Here is a 17694-nt window from a genome sequence, read left to right as displayed (position 1 = left end):
GAATTTTTAAAAGAAATTAGCCTCAGGCTTAAATGGTTAATTATGTAACAACAAATTGTCTTGTAGAAAGCTGCCAAATATCCCAGGACCAAAATGGAACGATTCAATAATGTTCCTTAAAGTCTCAATAGTTTCTACAGGCTGGGTTTGACCGGGCGGCAACTGCAGGGCCAGACTGCACTGTCACTGGCTGAGTGAGCGGTGACTGATAAAGTCAGTGATAGAGTGATAAAGTTATGCCATTAGTCAGTAGAATGCCATGTGATAAACTGAAGTTAACCATTGGTTGGTGGAATGAAGTCCTTGTTTCAAATTAAGACAGCTAGCATTTAATACACGGTCAAGCCACACACTGGGTTTTGACCTCATGTTGTAGCTATCTTGGCTCATACCATATCCCTGTCTGGAGAGGCAGGAAGCACATACAGTCAGTATGTGTAATAATTTAGCCAGATAATCTATACCACATCTTGTCTTGTTCACAAGGTAAAGAGAAGTATGTGTTTGGATTTGTTATGTAAGTGCAACATTTGCAAACCAGATAATTAAAAAATGCAGGTAAAATAAAGTTTCCTTTTTATTATTGTTATTATTATCTTATTACATACATACATACATGTGTATTTTTGATTTGGGCATATTTGCCAGCTCTGTGCTTTTACAGTTTGCCTCTTTTTTTATTTTAATAGCTAGGGTATACATCAATTTAAATATGATGTTTAACTCTTGACCAGAAGTGACTTTATTCCTATTTCCCATTCAATCAATGTTGCCCCCATATTCTTTGAGAGTTTTGGGTTGTAGCAGTCAATAAAATTAACACCAACATTCTCCCCATAGCTGAGAGTGCTAGGTGGTTGTTAGCAGTGCCAATATACTATGCTAATTTCACACCTCTCCTGAGTACAGAGAGGAAATTAGCGAAGTAAATTTACAGTTTAAATATTATGCCCCATCAGTGTGTACAGCTAATCTGGATTTGGGACTGGACTTCTAACAGATTTCTAACATATCATGCTCACGGCAGGAATGCTGTTCTGCTGTAATAGTTTCTAGATAAATGCTTCTGCAAAATTAATTGAATTAGTTAAACTCATTGAATCTGACGGTCCTCACAATGCTGGAACCTGACTAGCCAAAGCTTCCCTGCACACTGGCCTGATTCGACTGTGTGTCCCAGTGAACACAGTGGGGGATAATGTTGGCATTATCCATATTCACATTTCAAAAGAGGCTACATAATAACAGAATGGCAATGCCAATATACATACAGGTGATGATGCTAACAGCGTTATCACTAAAAACATCAGCTTCATAGACAGTTCTGTCCACCAGTAACAGCACTGGCATTGGCTTTAATGAAAGATGCTCTGAATATGTTGTGCTATTTTGTTTCCCTAGAAACTGAGATCCATTTTGTTATTGTTTTATGAGAAGGTTGCCATCCAGTGAGTTTGTATTTTCAATATAATTGGTACATGTTATTAGCAGTCATATATTATAAGGAAGATCCCATTCTAGTATGAAGCCAACAACCAGGGCTACACTTAACCAATACATCAAACGTAAAGTTTATGGGACCAGAAGAATGAGCAAAAAAAGACTAAGAGCTGTATAAATATTAAATTAGTGAAAGTATACCCATTCAGAAATGCAGATGCCCTGATACACAGGGTAAAAGGGCTACAACTCACCATGATGTACCACACCCTTCAGGCCGTGGATAATGGGGTCGGCAGCAGGATTGTCCTTCCCTCCCACCTGAGGAGGACAAAAAGAAAGATCTACTGTAAAACAGTGATCATAGCATACATAGCATTACAACTGATAAGAAAGCACCATGTAAATAATTTGTATTTATTTAGTCCTACAGACTAATATGTAAAATATAGATCATTATTTGATAGTTAATTATATTTATGTTACAATAATATTCAAGGGTACGAGGCTACAAACACTGCTTATATGATTTGTAATATGACATTATTACTGTCTCATGGGTAAATTTAAAGTTAGATGAGTATCATTAACCTTTATTCCATTGTGTATCTTTGTACTCTGCAGTGCTGTGGCAGTGACGCAGTTCTTTGCATGCATGAAGTGTCCACTAATCTATGCTTACATAATGCACGCATCTACTTGTGTGAAAATGTATTCATTTAACTGGAATAATGCATTCAAATGTTGAGCATTTGTCTTTTAAAAAGCTTGTTTAGACCAGCTTATGCTTAGTTATAACAATACAGTACCCACAAGTATGCATTATTATTCATCGGACATGGGAGGAAAAAAAAAATACTGTTGGTAAATCGAGAGAAAGAATGTCAGGAGGGAGAGGAGAGGCTGAAAAGTCTGAGGAGATGCTAGAGAAAAGAAGTGCAGTGTAACTAGGAGAAACAAACAGCAGCCATCATTAAGCTCTCAATGGCCCTGTTCATCTGAAGTCAAAGAAAATGTGATGACATAGTATCACAATAATATTTCTTCTTTAAATTGAGTGTCATTGTTGTCATGAAGGCTGCAAACTTAGCTGAGTCAAAGCATACAAAAACATCTAAACAGCAAAATACACAAAATAACTAAGGCCCCTCATCTGAATGTTTTCTGATCTGCAACCTGTGCATTTCTTAGTGTATAAAAAATATTATTTCAGACTACACTGCCTATTTTTGCATGAGAATAGTTTGTATTCAAATATATTTAGGAAAGATCTTGGAAGAGCCTTTGGAAAGGCACCTGGTAAGACATGTTTGAATGACATGCTGTTTAAACGGTAGAACATCATGGTCATTAAGCATGTTATAAAATAATCAGATGCTGGGAACTATTTTTACCACTGAAGTGGTTACCATATCTGGGGGGTCAGTGAAAGTTAACAAAGTGAATACCTTAAAACCAAGCAAAGCTGTCTATACTGCTGATACCACTGCGACCACTGTTTGCCACAGCTGGAGCTCCCATTGAGAACTAAATGTGGTTGACTTTTTCCAAAACCTATAGCTTTGGCTATATATATATATATATATATTTTTTTTTTTTTTTTTTTTTTTTTTTAAATCTTAAATTAATAGCAATTTTTGTAAATAAATGTGTTTTGGTGTGGTCTATTTGCCTCTCAAGTTTATTTCCTTGTACTCTACCCACCAGAGGTACCCTGTTTGTCTGTTGCTGTCTCTCTCTATGCCTGCTCTACTGCCTGCCACACCCACCTCACCTGCTCCCAGTTCCACAATCAGCCCCTGCTGCTGTCTGATGGCAATCACCCTGCCAGTTCACATGCTTTCCAGTTGCCAAATTGCAATGTCACAATTTCAGCAATAATAGGGACCCAAACTCACAACACAAAGACACATGGATGAGGAAAGCAAAATGTCCATGAAGTGAAACAGACCACAAAAGAAACAAACAAAATGACATGAGAGTACCCGAGGAATCGAAACAAGTTTTTTTTCCAAAAGGACTGACACATGGGGTTAGACTAAGATTTGACTTGCTGTAGACTAAACAAGTTACGTGACTTTACAATCCAACAACTGGGAGAGACTGAAAAAGGTATGTATACTGTCTGAGTGATTACCAAGTGACAGCAGTTGGGACTGATTGGGGAACTGAGAACCGGTGAGGTGGGTGTGGCAGGCAGCAGTGTAGGCATGAAGAGAGAGACAGCCGGACACATACAGGACACCTCTAGTGGGTAGAATGGGTGACCCAGGGAGTGGTGCGGGGAACAAACTAAACATGAAAGAGGCAAACACACCAAACTATGAGACTGTGGGTTTCAAGTCTCTGACAACTTAGAATCGCTTGAGGCACTACAGTATCTACATTTACTGGATCTTTCTGTAAAGATGACTGTAACGGACATCTTGCTGTCGCCATGGGTTCTTTCAGAACGGACGAACAACAACAATATATCAATGACTGTGTGCTCTCCTGCCGAGCATCTGAGCATCTGAGCACACGTCACACGTCTGGTCTGCAGCCAGCCAGCTGGTCATCTCCAGGAGTGCGAACCCGCTGGTGTCCTGCTACTTGGTTTTTAAGGAGGAAGAAGAGAGGGACAATCAGGGATTTGATTCAGCTGGGCTAATTAAGCCTCTTCCTGGCACCGTTCTGTGAACCACTCCCCCAATCAGTCTGTCCTGCAGCTGAGCCAAACCATGCCCCACTACCACAATGACCAATTGCTTGGGATACCTATGAGAGTATCCCTGGAAACTTACAACAAATAAGAGCAATGCAATTTCTTAAACATGGCAATATTTTTCCTGCATAATACATGAATAGTGTATGTAACTTATTAGTTACCCTGGGAATGCCACCCCTTGCAAGTTACACAAGAAAGAAGCTCCACTCTGACCCATCATCATTAGCATCAACTTGGTTATCCATAACATTGCCAAACACCGAGCCACCATCCTACCTCCTCTGGTCAGTCACACTCCACATCACATCAAAATCCCCCAGGCCTACATAACTTTGCCTACAAGGTCAGAAAAACAAAAGTGAACTCTGATGAATCAATGATGTCCCCTCACTCTTTACATGCACTGACTTCCTGCAAGCAGTAGAAGCTGAGAAGAAACACCTATTACATGACAACGCTCTGTCTAAGGAAAACCACATCTCACAGTACACATACAGTATGAGTCCTGCTCGACCTCGCTGACCACCACCAATTCCAACACAATGAGGGTTTCTACAGACAAAACCACAGTTGTGCCATGCGTGGGCTCACCGGTGTCTCAGATAGTGGACAATCTGTAAAAGCAGAAGATAGCAGGGCAATGATCTCCTTCACTGGAACTGCTGCCAGCCACTGGTTTAGTCTGGTCTGATGGTCATTGTCTGATTAAGGCCAACATAACCACATCATCTACAAATAGCATGAAACTGAACATAAGGCCAATCGAAAAAGGCAGCTGTCATTTTGGTCTCTGTCGCTGTCACGCACTTAGATGGCTCAGAAGGAGGTTTTGAAAGAAAATGCAAATCCACATTCGTGACATTGCCTTAAACTGCCCGCTTGCCTAATTTGCCAATATGTCAAATGGGCACAATGCTGTTGCCAACTACTTTCTAGCCCTTGCTTATTAAGTGGCTAAATGCTTTGAGATGATGTCATGCACTAATTAACATATATGTGACATCATCATAACATATTTTCATTCTGCTTAGTGTCAGATGGTTTCAGCCCTTTAAATGTGTTTGCTTCTCTCCTACTCTCTGTGTTCTCATGTACTGCATTTTAATACAGCCTACTAAAGCTGTTCTTGTTTACACAGTTTTCTCTTGTCAGACAATGGGACGTGCATGAAATGGTGACTGTAATCCAGCCCATTTAGACTGCATGAAGTCATTTACGAGCCATTTCTATGCTGCTGCTCTGCAATGCTAAACTACTGATTATCACAGTTTTCTGACAAAATCACCACATAATTTTAAAACAACGGCATGTAAGATGATCACTCAGAGAGAGAGCCAGAATCAACGAAATAACTTTGATCAGCGCATAGCATCTCTGCCATTCACTGAACAGAGTACAGGCAGAGAGAGGTGTGTGTCTCGCTTGCAGAGAAGTACTGGTAACTCTTCTCTATGGATAGTAGTTAAGCATTGTCCAAAAAGTTGCTAGAAAAAGTCACTAAAGTAGTCTAAAAAGTAGCGAAAACTAGCCACAAAGATGCCAAATTGGCAACTCGGCGGACACAAACTCTAGCTAAAATCTAGCATACAATATTTAATGTCTACATGTAAGGAAAGGCTCATCATTTCTGAAAATCACATCTGTAAGTTATGAAAACATTTATTATTTATGTTGTACATAACACATCCTCCGCACTCCTAAATAAAAGCTCATGACTGTCATGGACATTCCTCCACAGTCGCCTGAATTCAGCCCCATTTAACATTTATAGGGCACTTGAAGACTGAGAAAGCCAAACATTCCTGACATCACAAGGAGCTCTGTGGAGCATTGTCACATCATGTTGGAGTCCATGCAGCTTGAGTGCTGCTTTCAATAAAGCAAAGAGAAGACACTGCTACTAAGACATTGTGTAATTCATGTTCATTGTTCAGAATCTTAATTGAAATTGGTAAACTGATGTTTTTAGTTGCAATGCAATTATTGTATTAGATTAGAGATAGATGCAAAATGGAAATAATAAAAATAAATTGAATAAATGGAAGGGAACCAGTGTAGGTCACTTGTAAAAAACACTGGTGACGAATGGTATAAGAACTGCTATCACTTGCAAATACTACTATCTACTTTTTTTTATATATATGTGTAAACATAATTATATATGTTGTATATACATCATTTATATATGTATACTCACTCAACTACTACTGCTGCAACTACTGTTGTTATTAGAATGCTGCTACAACAACTACTGCCTGTAGCAGCGGTACATTCAGCTGCAACGATTGCTGTAGAATTCCTCATCATCGGGCGTGTTTACACCATTTAGTATTGTGGTTATGTTGTTCATAATGTGTTATAATAATGTTATTATATGTTATCAAAATTATTATTCATAATGTTGTTCATCATAATGGGTATATGATGGCTGCATGCAGCACAAAAAAAGTCTGGTTCTGCTTATCCCTGTTTATATGGTAAATACTCACATCCCGGCTACTGATTTTTGCATACATTTTCTATGACAATTTTGAAATGGGTAATCTGAAATTACAGGAACCTTTATTATGTTATGCCCAGCTCAATCAGGGTGTGACAAAGAAGAGAGATCCACAAAGTAACAACTGTTTGAAGCCAAATATTTACTAATTAGAACTCAAAATAAACCAAACAGAAACCGCGTAAGTGACGACCTAGAACTAGGAACATCTTGGGAGGAGACCAGTTTATACAGAGTCCTCCGCAGGTGAAAATAATTCCTCAACGAAGCAGGATTCATAACTGAAGAGGGAAACAGAAATCTGGCCACACATCCAATGTGATAATATGACCCAGTGCTGTCATAAATATGATTGTATGGAAACCAGTGTTCTGTGAGCTGTCCAGGTGTCTGAGATCAAGATATGATATTTCGATGCACAAACAAAAGAAAGGATACTTCTAATACTAATCAGAAATAGGACACTCATGTCCCCTCAGTTGAAAACATTATTACACAGGTGACAAACATTCAGAGCATCCAACTTTTAAATAGTAGTCAAAGGTGCTGTGTTATGTTTTAATGTTTGTTGTGCATAATAAAACTAACACAAACTAGCACAAAGCCACTGCCAGCATCAATATCCAACATGTTGCGTGACAAGACAAGAGACTGCCAAGACTGCTGTCGTGCTTCCCCTCTCCTTACTCTCCACCACCGTTCCGCTCCTAAATTTGGAAATGCATACCCTCTGACCCAGGGGTTTAAGTAATATTACACACACATGCACGCAATGTCCAGTTGGATGATGAAACACACACTCGTTGTCTGGTTTTGTGTGAAGGATTACTGGGATTTGTTCTTACACTGCCTGCCTGCTTGAACCCCGGTGAAAACATGTAGAACAAAACAGTCTGTTCAATTTCTATGCTTTTATCAAGCACATGAATAGATGCTGTTCAACAGAGCCCATTTTTTGTGGATTATGTTTTGAACAATTTTACATAATTCATTTATAAAAAAAAAAAAAAATAAACATATATATATATATATATATATATATTATTCTCTTTAGTTGCATGGCTGTGGTGAATAATCATGCAACGCTCTAATGTTATCATGTGCCCTGGTGCGTGAAGAGCGAATAATGGAGGTAGCTGATTCCTCTACAGGTGTTAGATAGAGGCGCCACTGCCAAATCCAAAATATGGCTTTGTACAACTGATAAAGAAAGGCCAACAGTGAATGAGAAAATAAGAGAAGTAGTAAAAGTTTAATTGTGGCAATGTCAGACAAAGTTTATAAACCCCACCACACACACACACACACACACACACACACACACACACACACGAACACACATCAGTCACAAAGAAATTACATAATCATCTCAAGTAACAGAGGAAGTTAATAACTGGAACGGCAATAAAAAAAAAGTTTGTTTTTGGTCCAAAGCAAGAAAGTGGGTGAGGAACAAAGTGTTTATGAAGAGGAAAGGAGCTTAAGAGAAGTAAAGGCGATCACAAAGACACAGAAAGAAAATGACAGACAGAGAGACAGTGATGAGGAGAAAAAGAAAGGAGGACAGAGGGAATTAGCGTTTCATTATTAATGTTTGTCTCCGAAAGCCCACAGGCTCGTCCCCTGAGATCCTCAGCCACGGGGCCACACATCACAATGTCCTACTCTGTCTCTCTCTCTATCTACCCCGGTTTCCCTCTTCTAATACTGCATCCCTTGCTCGTTCTCTTTCTCTTTATTTCTCCCCACAGCTCCATCTCCCTCTACCTCCCCAGGGACAGGCCACTGCAGTGACAAATCAGAAAAAAGAAACCACAGAAGAATGTGACACATCCTCATATTTCTCTCTTTTACCATTTTTCTCTCTCTCTCGTCGCCTGTCTCGTCCTCCCACTGTCATCCATCTAATATCCCTCACTATGTATCCGTTTTCTCTTGACTTCCTTCACTTCCCTCTGTGTCTTACAGAGATTCTCTTCTTCTTACCCTTTGGCAGCACTAACTGCTGATGAATGGATGTAATGGTTGGACCTCTTTTAAAAAAAAACACATTACTGTGCAGAGTTACGAGTTAGAACAGTAACCGTTTTGTCAGCTGGATGACGATGTGAAAGACAGATAAGAAATTCTGGCATTTTGTTCTATTCTTTACCTGTTAGTTTTAGAACTAAGAAAAGAAGAACTGTCCTTGTTGTCAATATTGAATGACGGCAAGTATATTGGGCCTCTAGGGTAGACACATTTTACATTCTTTCATATGGTAGTGTAGACTAAGCAATTGTGGGCCTTGCAGTCAATCTTGGATCGAGACAAAAGAAAATAGCCATTCTGGTTATTTCTAGTTCTAGACTAATAGATGCTGGGCTTTGTAGCCATTTTTAAGTTTAGGAATTGTGCGTTATCTATGTATTGTTATAGTAGATACTTGTCTATATTGGGACTTCATTGGCAGGCGATCAAACATTGCCAAATGTTTCCAAGGATTGTTAGCCTTCTTCAGTACATTAAGTCAAAGAACTGAGTCCTGCCTGCAGTATATCTAGACTAAAGGAAATCCGGGCTTCAGGTCAATGCTGCATCCAGGTTAAAAGGAGGCTGACCTTCCAGAATTAGGCTACTAAAATTTCTTGGCATTCTTAGACCTAAACTACAGAGTGCTGCCTTCTGGTCATTCTTTGGTCCAGATTTAAAGAGATTGGGCATTCCCATCATTGTTAGGTCTACATTAAAGGATACTGGCTTACTTGTAATTCTTCGGGCTAAGGATACCGGGTGTTCTTGTCATTTTAAGACCTTAATTAAAGGAGACTGTAACTTTATTAATATTCTCTGAACAAACAATCCAGCTGTCTACATAGGCAAAACAATATGAAGTGTTTTTCCAAGGTCCAAGTCAGTTTACTTTTGTGTAACGTAGAAGCAGGGTTTAGAAGCAGAAGACTCCGAGCGCTGCTACACTCAGTATTGTGCTTGTACACATCCTGCAGAGAAACAGGTGTGGCACTGAAGCTGTTGCTGCTCCACCAACATGCTGCTTTGTGTGACACAGCGAAGAAGCATTAGCCCACGGTAGGCTTAAACTGAAGGAAAACAAGCTTTCTGGTCACTCCAGTGTAGATTTAGATGTGATGAAATAAGCTCTGGCGGATATCTTCCACCATTTTGAAAACCATGTTAAAACATTTTGTCATTTTACTATGCCCACCAATAACTATTTTACATTAAACAGCTGTCACTGTAAGCCACTTGATGTCTCACTCATTGTGTAAGAGATGATTAAGAGAGTCTTTAAAGTTGTTGTGTTTGATGATTTTAAAGATGAAAAGTCTAAGCAGCTTAACATGATTTTGTTTTTGCACTAAATCTCAACTGGATGTAAAACAGACATGCCTGTGTGACATGGCTTAGTGTATTCACTCTTTATTAAATGAACCCTGGAGATGTAAGTTTGAACCGCTTCTCAAGATTAATATTTTTCTGTAGAAAAACAATGTGGTAATTACATAGCTTTATATCCATACTACTTGGATTCAGTTGTGGTCATGGTTTTTCTGATTTTTCTTTTTTTTTTTTCTCGTTCTTCAAGTTTTTGAGCTTTGATTTTTGTTTCTCATGGTCTGAGAGTCCTTCAGGTGCCTTTTGGTAAACTCCAGGCGGGCTGTCATGTGCCTTTTACTGAGGAGTGGCTTCCGTCTGGCCACTCTACCATACAGGCCTGTTTGGTGGAGTGCTGCAGAGATGCTTGTCCTTCTGGAAGGTTCTCCTCTCTTCACAGAGCAACGTTGGAGCTCTGTCAGCGTGACCATCGGGTTCTTGGTCACCTCCCTGACTAAGGCCCTTCTCCCCCAATCGCTCAGTTTGGCCGGGCGGCCAACTCTAGGAAGAGTCCTGGTGGTTCCAAACTTCTTCCATTTACGGACGTTGGAGGCCACTGTGCTCATTGGGACCTTCAATTCTGCAGAAATGTTTCTGTACCCTTCCCCAGATCTGTGCCTCGATACAATCCTGTCTCAGAGGTCTACATACAATTCCTTGGACTTCATTGCTTGGTTTGTGCTCTGACATGCACTGTTAACTGTGGGACCTTATATAGTCAGGTGTGTGCCTTTCCAAATCATGTCCAATCAACTGAATTTACCACAGGTGGACTCCAATCAAGTTGTAGAAACATATCAAGGATGATCAGCGGAAACAGGATGCACCTGAGCTCAATTTTTTTTTTTTTGTGCCATGGCAAAGGCTGTGAATACTTGTGTACAAGTGATTTTTTTTCGTTTTTTATTTTTAATAGATTTGCAAAAAAAAAAAAAAAAAAAAAAAAAAAAAAAAAAAACATTTTCACGTTATCATTATGGGGTATTGTGTGTAGAATTTTGAGGGGAAAAAAAAAAAAATAATTCAATCCATTTTGGAATAAGGCTGTAACAACAAAATGTGGAAAAAGTTAATCACTGTGAATACTTTCCGGATGCCCTGTATGCTTCACCACTAAAACATCAAAAACACAGCTGCAGATATGGACATAATTCACTAACTGGCCCTTGTTGTCCTGTATAGTAAAATGATAAAATTTCAAAATCATCATAAAGGGATCTTTTTTTTTTTCTTTTGGTGAGAGGGAGGAGACCAAAGACAGTGGCAGTTGATTATTCAGCCTGAGCGATGGAGTGAAATAAGTAGGGCAGCGGTCATGGAGACAGGATGACAAAGCACACGGGAACATTTCATTTTGTCAGCCTATCACATTGAAGAACAAACATGTCATTGATTTAAAGTTCAGTAATAAAATGCAGAAATTCCTGGCAAATTGTTAAAAGCTATCCAACAGCAAATTTTATGTTATGATTTGTGTTTTGTGCGTAACAGCTGAGTCTAATGCCTCCTCAAGTGGTGTGTGCTGTGTTGAACTGGAAACAACCCAGTAGTGGTTTAACAGTGTCGGCATATACTGCCTAATTAATTGGGAGTATTGAATTTTGAACAAAAAGTATTTTATCATGCTGTTCTTATCCCTGATGACCACATCAACTTTAATGTGAAGAATAGTGACCCATCTAACCACTTCCCCACCCCCTCCCCGAAGTATAGTATCAATTCAAAAGAATCTCAGGGTTGTCTAGGAATGAATATGTTCAGGGCTGCACTTACTGAGTTCTGAGTATCCTCCTACTATTCATCTGTATTCATGAGAGGCAAATTGTTTGCTCCTGCCCTTTACTTCAGTTTTGGAAATAAATAATACTATAGTGGCATTTTGTTTATGATCAAATTAAGTGCATGTTTTTGGCTTCTTTTCATTTGCCTTGATCATTTTAAAGAAACCGGTTGTTAATTTGAAAACAAAGCTTTGTGTAACACTGCCAACCTCTGCTTTCAATATCTCACCAACATAATAAATAAAACAGTGCATTTTTGATGAACGACAAAAAAGCTCTGAATTATGCCTTTAATTAAAGGCACGATGGGATAAAACAACAAGAGCCCAAATTAAATGTCAGGAAACGCTTCTACAAGAGACCTAAAGGGAAGCAAATCTGCTTTGCTCTTTCAGCTTTGGAGATACATCTTCTCTTCAAGAATTTAATGTTGCTCTTGTAAACATGAGATAAATGCATTGATAGTGCTTACATAGTGATCAATAAGATGACTTAAAAAAAAATGCTTGAGACACTTTATTGCATTTTCGTTAAATTACTACATGCTATCAGAAACTGTGTGGGTTAAGGCTTTGACTTCCTGCCAGCTCTCCACGCTTGTGACTTGTGAATGGTTTTGTGTCTGTGACTTACAAGTCAAGTCCAAGGCTTTTATTTCACTCTTTTTGTTCTTATGTCTTCTCACTTGCCTCTCAGTCTACAATATATAATATAAAAAGGTCCTTCAAAATAATGTGAAATAAGACTCAGTGGAATTCTCATGTTGATTTAAGGAATAAATAGTAAAAAGCAGAGCTGATGTTTCATGTAATTTGCATCCCAGCTGGGCCTCTGCTTGCATGTTGTTGCCTCTAGCTGAGTGTGTGCAACAGTGGAAGCATGCAGCTCTGTAAATAAGCAAATACAAGGGCAATGATCAGTGTTTACAACTGTCATTTATTTCAATCAGAGCCTGCGGTGCAATGCAATGCAGGGTCATAAAAGTGTGATTCCCAAACTCAGCTGATCTGATGGGGCCAATTTGTCCCGTAAGTGTGAAGATTTAATAAATACATGACACAGAAAGCAACAACGTAGCCACATCAGACTGATGGAAGTGGAGGGAGAAGCTCACAAATGAATGAAGAAACAATTAGGAAGGAAAGGAAACTAGACATGCAAGGCACTGACCATGTACTGTATATACAGTGTAAGAGATTAAATGAAAACAACCAAAGCAAAATCCAAAGGGTCATGCTTTGTCAAATTTTGCAGCAAATGGCAAAGTGCCATTTTTCAGAGTTTGAGCTTTTGTGTGTTAATTGGACATAATGTATGTTTGTCATAATGTGTGGTGTCCTTCCTGATGGGTGAATGACCAGTGTTTACAAGTACATTTATTATTTAAACAGTGGACATGGGACAGAAAAATGACAACTGCATCAGTTGGAAGCTAGCAATGGCAATTCTGTTGTGTTTGGTGCCACTTTGCGCCAGGTGTAAGAGCCCTGAAACTCACATGGACTTCTTTTTTCAGGAGTACAATTTATATTAAACATAAAATCGCTTTATACTTTATACTTAATAACCCAACATGGACATTTTTATTATTGGCTGTAGTTAAATGGGTACCTGGCATCAAACAAATACAATTCAATGTTTGTAGTTTTTTTTTAAACAAATAAAAGTGTAATTAGTTGAATTTAAGTGTTTAAAACCCAGTTCTTTTGATAAAAATTGAAGAAAAAACAGCTGCTCTAGCTGATTAGCTTGTACACTCTGAAGTGTTCACTGTCTCTGTGGAGTGTCATGTGGGCGACTGCTGTGGTACAGCACAGACTGGCAGAGGACACATTTAAAGAACTTCTCCCTCAACAGGACTCATCACCGTCATCACAAGCAGGCCTAGGAGACTCTTGAAGCCCTGCTCCAAACATACACACACAAACACACGCACTCGCAGATAAATACTATATTCTATATAATACTATAACTTATAATGTAGAATTGATTTTCTTACACACAGTAAAAACTATTAAAGTGGTGCAGCTGCAGGATACAAACAGACATCATTGACACACAGTGGCATGCTCACATTCTCTCAATCGACATTTCACCTTACTCTATTAATAAAAATGCCTTAAGTCAAACACTTATGCACACGCACACGCACGCACACGCACATGCACGCGCGCGCGCGCACACACACACACACACACACACACACACACACACACACACACACACACACAATTGGTCATGTTTTCATCACTTCAGTGACAATACATTGACATGTAGTCAACTCCTGGAGACTTACCCTAACCCTAACTATAACAACTACTTTCCTTATCGTTAACCAAAACGTAATTGCATAACCTTAAACCAAATATTTTCCCTTATGTTTAATGATGGACAATATGGGGGCATGCTTGTCCACCAAAGGGAGACATGTCCCTACAATGTGACTGTGTAAACAGAGTTATGTCCCCGCTGCATTAGTGATACAAGTATACACCCCCAAACATATAACTCTTTAAATATGTGTATATACATTGGCAAGAAAAAGTAAGCGGATCCTTGATAATTATCTTCATTTAAGTGTTTATTTGTGTTATGTTACAGTTATGAATGAACACAATCTACTTTAACTCACTTTGTTGTATCATTCATTCATCATATCATTCAAACATTCTTAGTGTAGATTGGAACCAGTATGGGAAACCCTGGGCTAATGACATTAAAAAAAAAACAAAAAAAACAACAACAACAACAACAACATTGTGAATAAACCATGTCTTACAAAGATGAGATCTCTAAATCAGAAATTGCTGATTGGCATACAATTCATGAAGAAATCTCAAAAAGTTCATAAATCTGCAAATGGATATATTTTTGTTCTATGGTTACCCTCCCCAGAAGGGGGTGGCCAGATGATTCCATGCTCAGTGAGGTGAAAACAAAAGCCCAGCAGCTTAATGCGTTCATGCTGGTTAACTTCTCTGTTTATGAGTCTACCATACGTAGATCATTGAACAGGCATGATGTCCTTAGCAGGACACCAAGGAGAAACAAGAACAAAACAAAAACAAAAAACACACTATCCACCTGAATTTTACCAAAGAGCTCTTCAATACTCGACAACCCTATTGGCACAATGTCAAGAGGACGAATGGAACTCTTTAAATCTTTTGGGAAGAACATGGAGCAATAGGAAATTGATTATCAAATTATCTATTTGGACAGCCATCCTATCCAGCTGAAGTATATTAAAAATAGAGTATACAGAAGGACAATGACCTTAAACATCAAAGTGAAGCTACTACAGAATATTGTCCTACTTGACCTGAACCCAATAGAGATGCTGTATGGGAGAATGATCCACAATTCTTCCTGAACACATTTTATGACCATTTAATGTGGGAAACCAGGTCATTGTACAGGGTTCACTGATTTTGTATTGCAATATACTAGTTTTTTTTTTTTTTTTTGGGGGGGGGGGTTTGTTTGTGATATTTTTATCAAGGAAAAAAAAATGAATACTGAATTTGCCTCCTTTAAACAAACTCCCACCCCCACACAACATTTATCTTTTTCAGCATACTGAAGACTAACTGAAACGTGAGCAGGGCAGGACAAAGAGTGGCATCAGGATGAATGAATACAAATGTACTTCTGAGGCTCGGACTGTAACACACACACCTCTTTTCTTTGGGAACAAACACACAAACACATCCTGTTGAGATCATTCTGCGAGAACCAAGTTACTGAGGTCACAGGTTTGAATCAGGGAGCAGTTTTTGGCTGCTTTCAAAATAATGAAAGCTTTTTCTGCCTTTTATTTCAATGGCTGTTTTGAGATCATCAATTTCTTCATCTGTTTATTCATCTCATCTGTTTTCTCGTAACTGCAAAACCATCCATTTCTGTGAACTGCTTACTCATTGTTTGTTCTCCAGAAAATTATTAGATAAGATCACCATAGTGACCTTTTCTCTAACATAACCCTCAAGTCCCAATTTGAAAATGTGTCAGCTCTACTGTTTTTGTTTGTTTGTTTGCTTTATGCTCACTATATGCCCCTCAAAAATCATTTTTGAGAAATTATTACGGGCGAGTGAAAAAAAAAAAAAAAAATGAGTGTAGAAAATAATAGCCATAACTATCCTCTATCTATCTATCTTCTTATTTGAAATAACTTAATAATGTCATGCTGACAATGAAAAAGGCATAAATGAACCAAGAGATGGAGACATACCTTTCGTAACAATATATCTGAGCTAAGCTCTCCACTATGTTTTCCCTTTTGCCTATTTAATGCCAGTAGGCACACACCAACTTCTGTTTCTATATTCTATGTCTCATAATTTCCATAAAGGAATACGGCATAGATGCATTCAAGTTAATGCAGTTAACCTATTTTAAGAGTAAAAGCTAAAATATAGTATTTTTCTTTTCTTTTTAATGATTTAGAATCATGATTAAACTAAACTTTTACACCAGAGACAGGGGTTTATGTATTAGTCTGTGGTTTAGGCAACATAATTACTGGGTAAAGATTAGGTACACATTATGGATTTGATTAAATGTAAATGTGCATGTCATCTCTTCAGTCATTATATATATTTTGTTCTACTTTAAACAAAAGCAAGATACAGTATGTCCCTTACCTGAATAAAGTTTGGCCAGTGTTTAAACGTAAGCATTAAAAAGTTGAATTGAGTGGATATTATACTGCAAATTGGACATTTTGTCTCAAAAATAAATTAAACGTGTCACTTTTCCATTAAGTATAAATTTTTTATCCAACCTGTCAAACACATTAACAACGCTTCCACGTTACTCTGATATAAAACATAAAACACGATTATGTAAAAATGTAGGCTATTTGCTGTGGCATTTTAGCTGAACAAAGATTATTTCGAGAAGATTGGGTTGGCTGACTTTTAATTGCAACACATTAATGACAACACAATTAAACACAATTAAGGTGAATTTAGTCAGGATAGTATTCCTTAACCTTGTTATAAAATGAATCAAGAAAAGGGATCTACATTTAAAAAAAAGATGCAGCAGAGTTAATCCAGAAATAAAACCGTTCTGTTTCATTTATGAGACTATGTGACGCTTCAGTCAATGGCCACTTGACTGTCTTTAGATTCCTCAGGTCTTTCAAGTATAATTCTTTTTAATGTCAGGTGAAACATCTTCCAAATATCTTCAGTCTAAAGCAAGTTCAGTTTCCCTTGATTTAGCACTTCTGGAACTCAAGTCTCTGTACTGCCATCATTCCAAACTAGAAACTAGAAATCGTATTTATCCATATATACATAGAAGTATCACTCAAAGATCTTTGATTAGAATGAAACATGCAGACAATGGAATGTTTCATAATGTAGAGGAATATTTTTTTCACCTTTGCAGATCATACATCTTTACACTGTCATAACCTTTCTTTCAGGGCCAAACGCTTTACCTTTTATCCTCAAAAATGCCGTTCAAACATTGGAATTTCAGAAATACTCTTTATATTCATCTGTTGTACCTTCTGTTGAACACCCTATTGTAGTTTGTTATGAAAACTGCAGAGTCAAGTGGTGGTGTATGAGGCTTTGCTGTACTCTTGGTCCCTACACAGTAAAATATATATTTTTGTAACAATGTCACTCGTTGGTGCATCAGCAAGTCAAAATAGATTTCCTCTTACAGAATGAAAGAACAACAAAAATGTTTTATTGATGGTGATAAGTCATCATTTTACCACATTTTAGACGATGAATTGTTTTAATAGGGGAACAGTAGGTAAAGTTGCATTACTGTCGTGTGAAAAGCAAACTATAGTTTGGGATGTAATAAGTAAAATGCAATGCATAATATGTATAAAGTACTCAGGCACAAAGGTTTCATTGTATGCA

General features: G+C 38.1%; 1 protein-coding gene across 1 annotated transcript in view; it reads right to left on the bottom strand.

The window, feature by feature from the left end:
- The window catches only part of ptprga (protein tyrosine phosphatase receptor type Ga), a 378044-nt gene that overhangs the window by 95628 nt on the left and 264722 nt on the right, over positions 1–17694 (bottom strand). Inside the window, exon 6 of the mRNA XM_069141477.1 lies at positions 1695–1761. Coding sequence (XP_068997578.1) covers positions 1695–1761 — 67 coding nt within the window. The remainder of the gene's footprint in view (positions 1–1694; positions 1762–17694) is intronic.

The sequence above is a fragment of the Embiotoca jacksoni genome, unplaced genomic scaffold, assembly GCF_022577435.1.
Source record: "Embiotoca jacksoni isolate LCO1_2020_lvr unplaced genomic scaffold, fEmbJac1.0.p SCAF_1, whole genome shotgun sequence".
NCBI lineage: Eukaryota > Metazoa > Chordata > Actinopteri > Embiotocidae > Embiotoca > Embiotoca jacksoni.
Note: the sequence above shows the minus strand (reverse complement) of the source record. Positions and strands in the feature narration are given on the sequence as shown.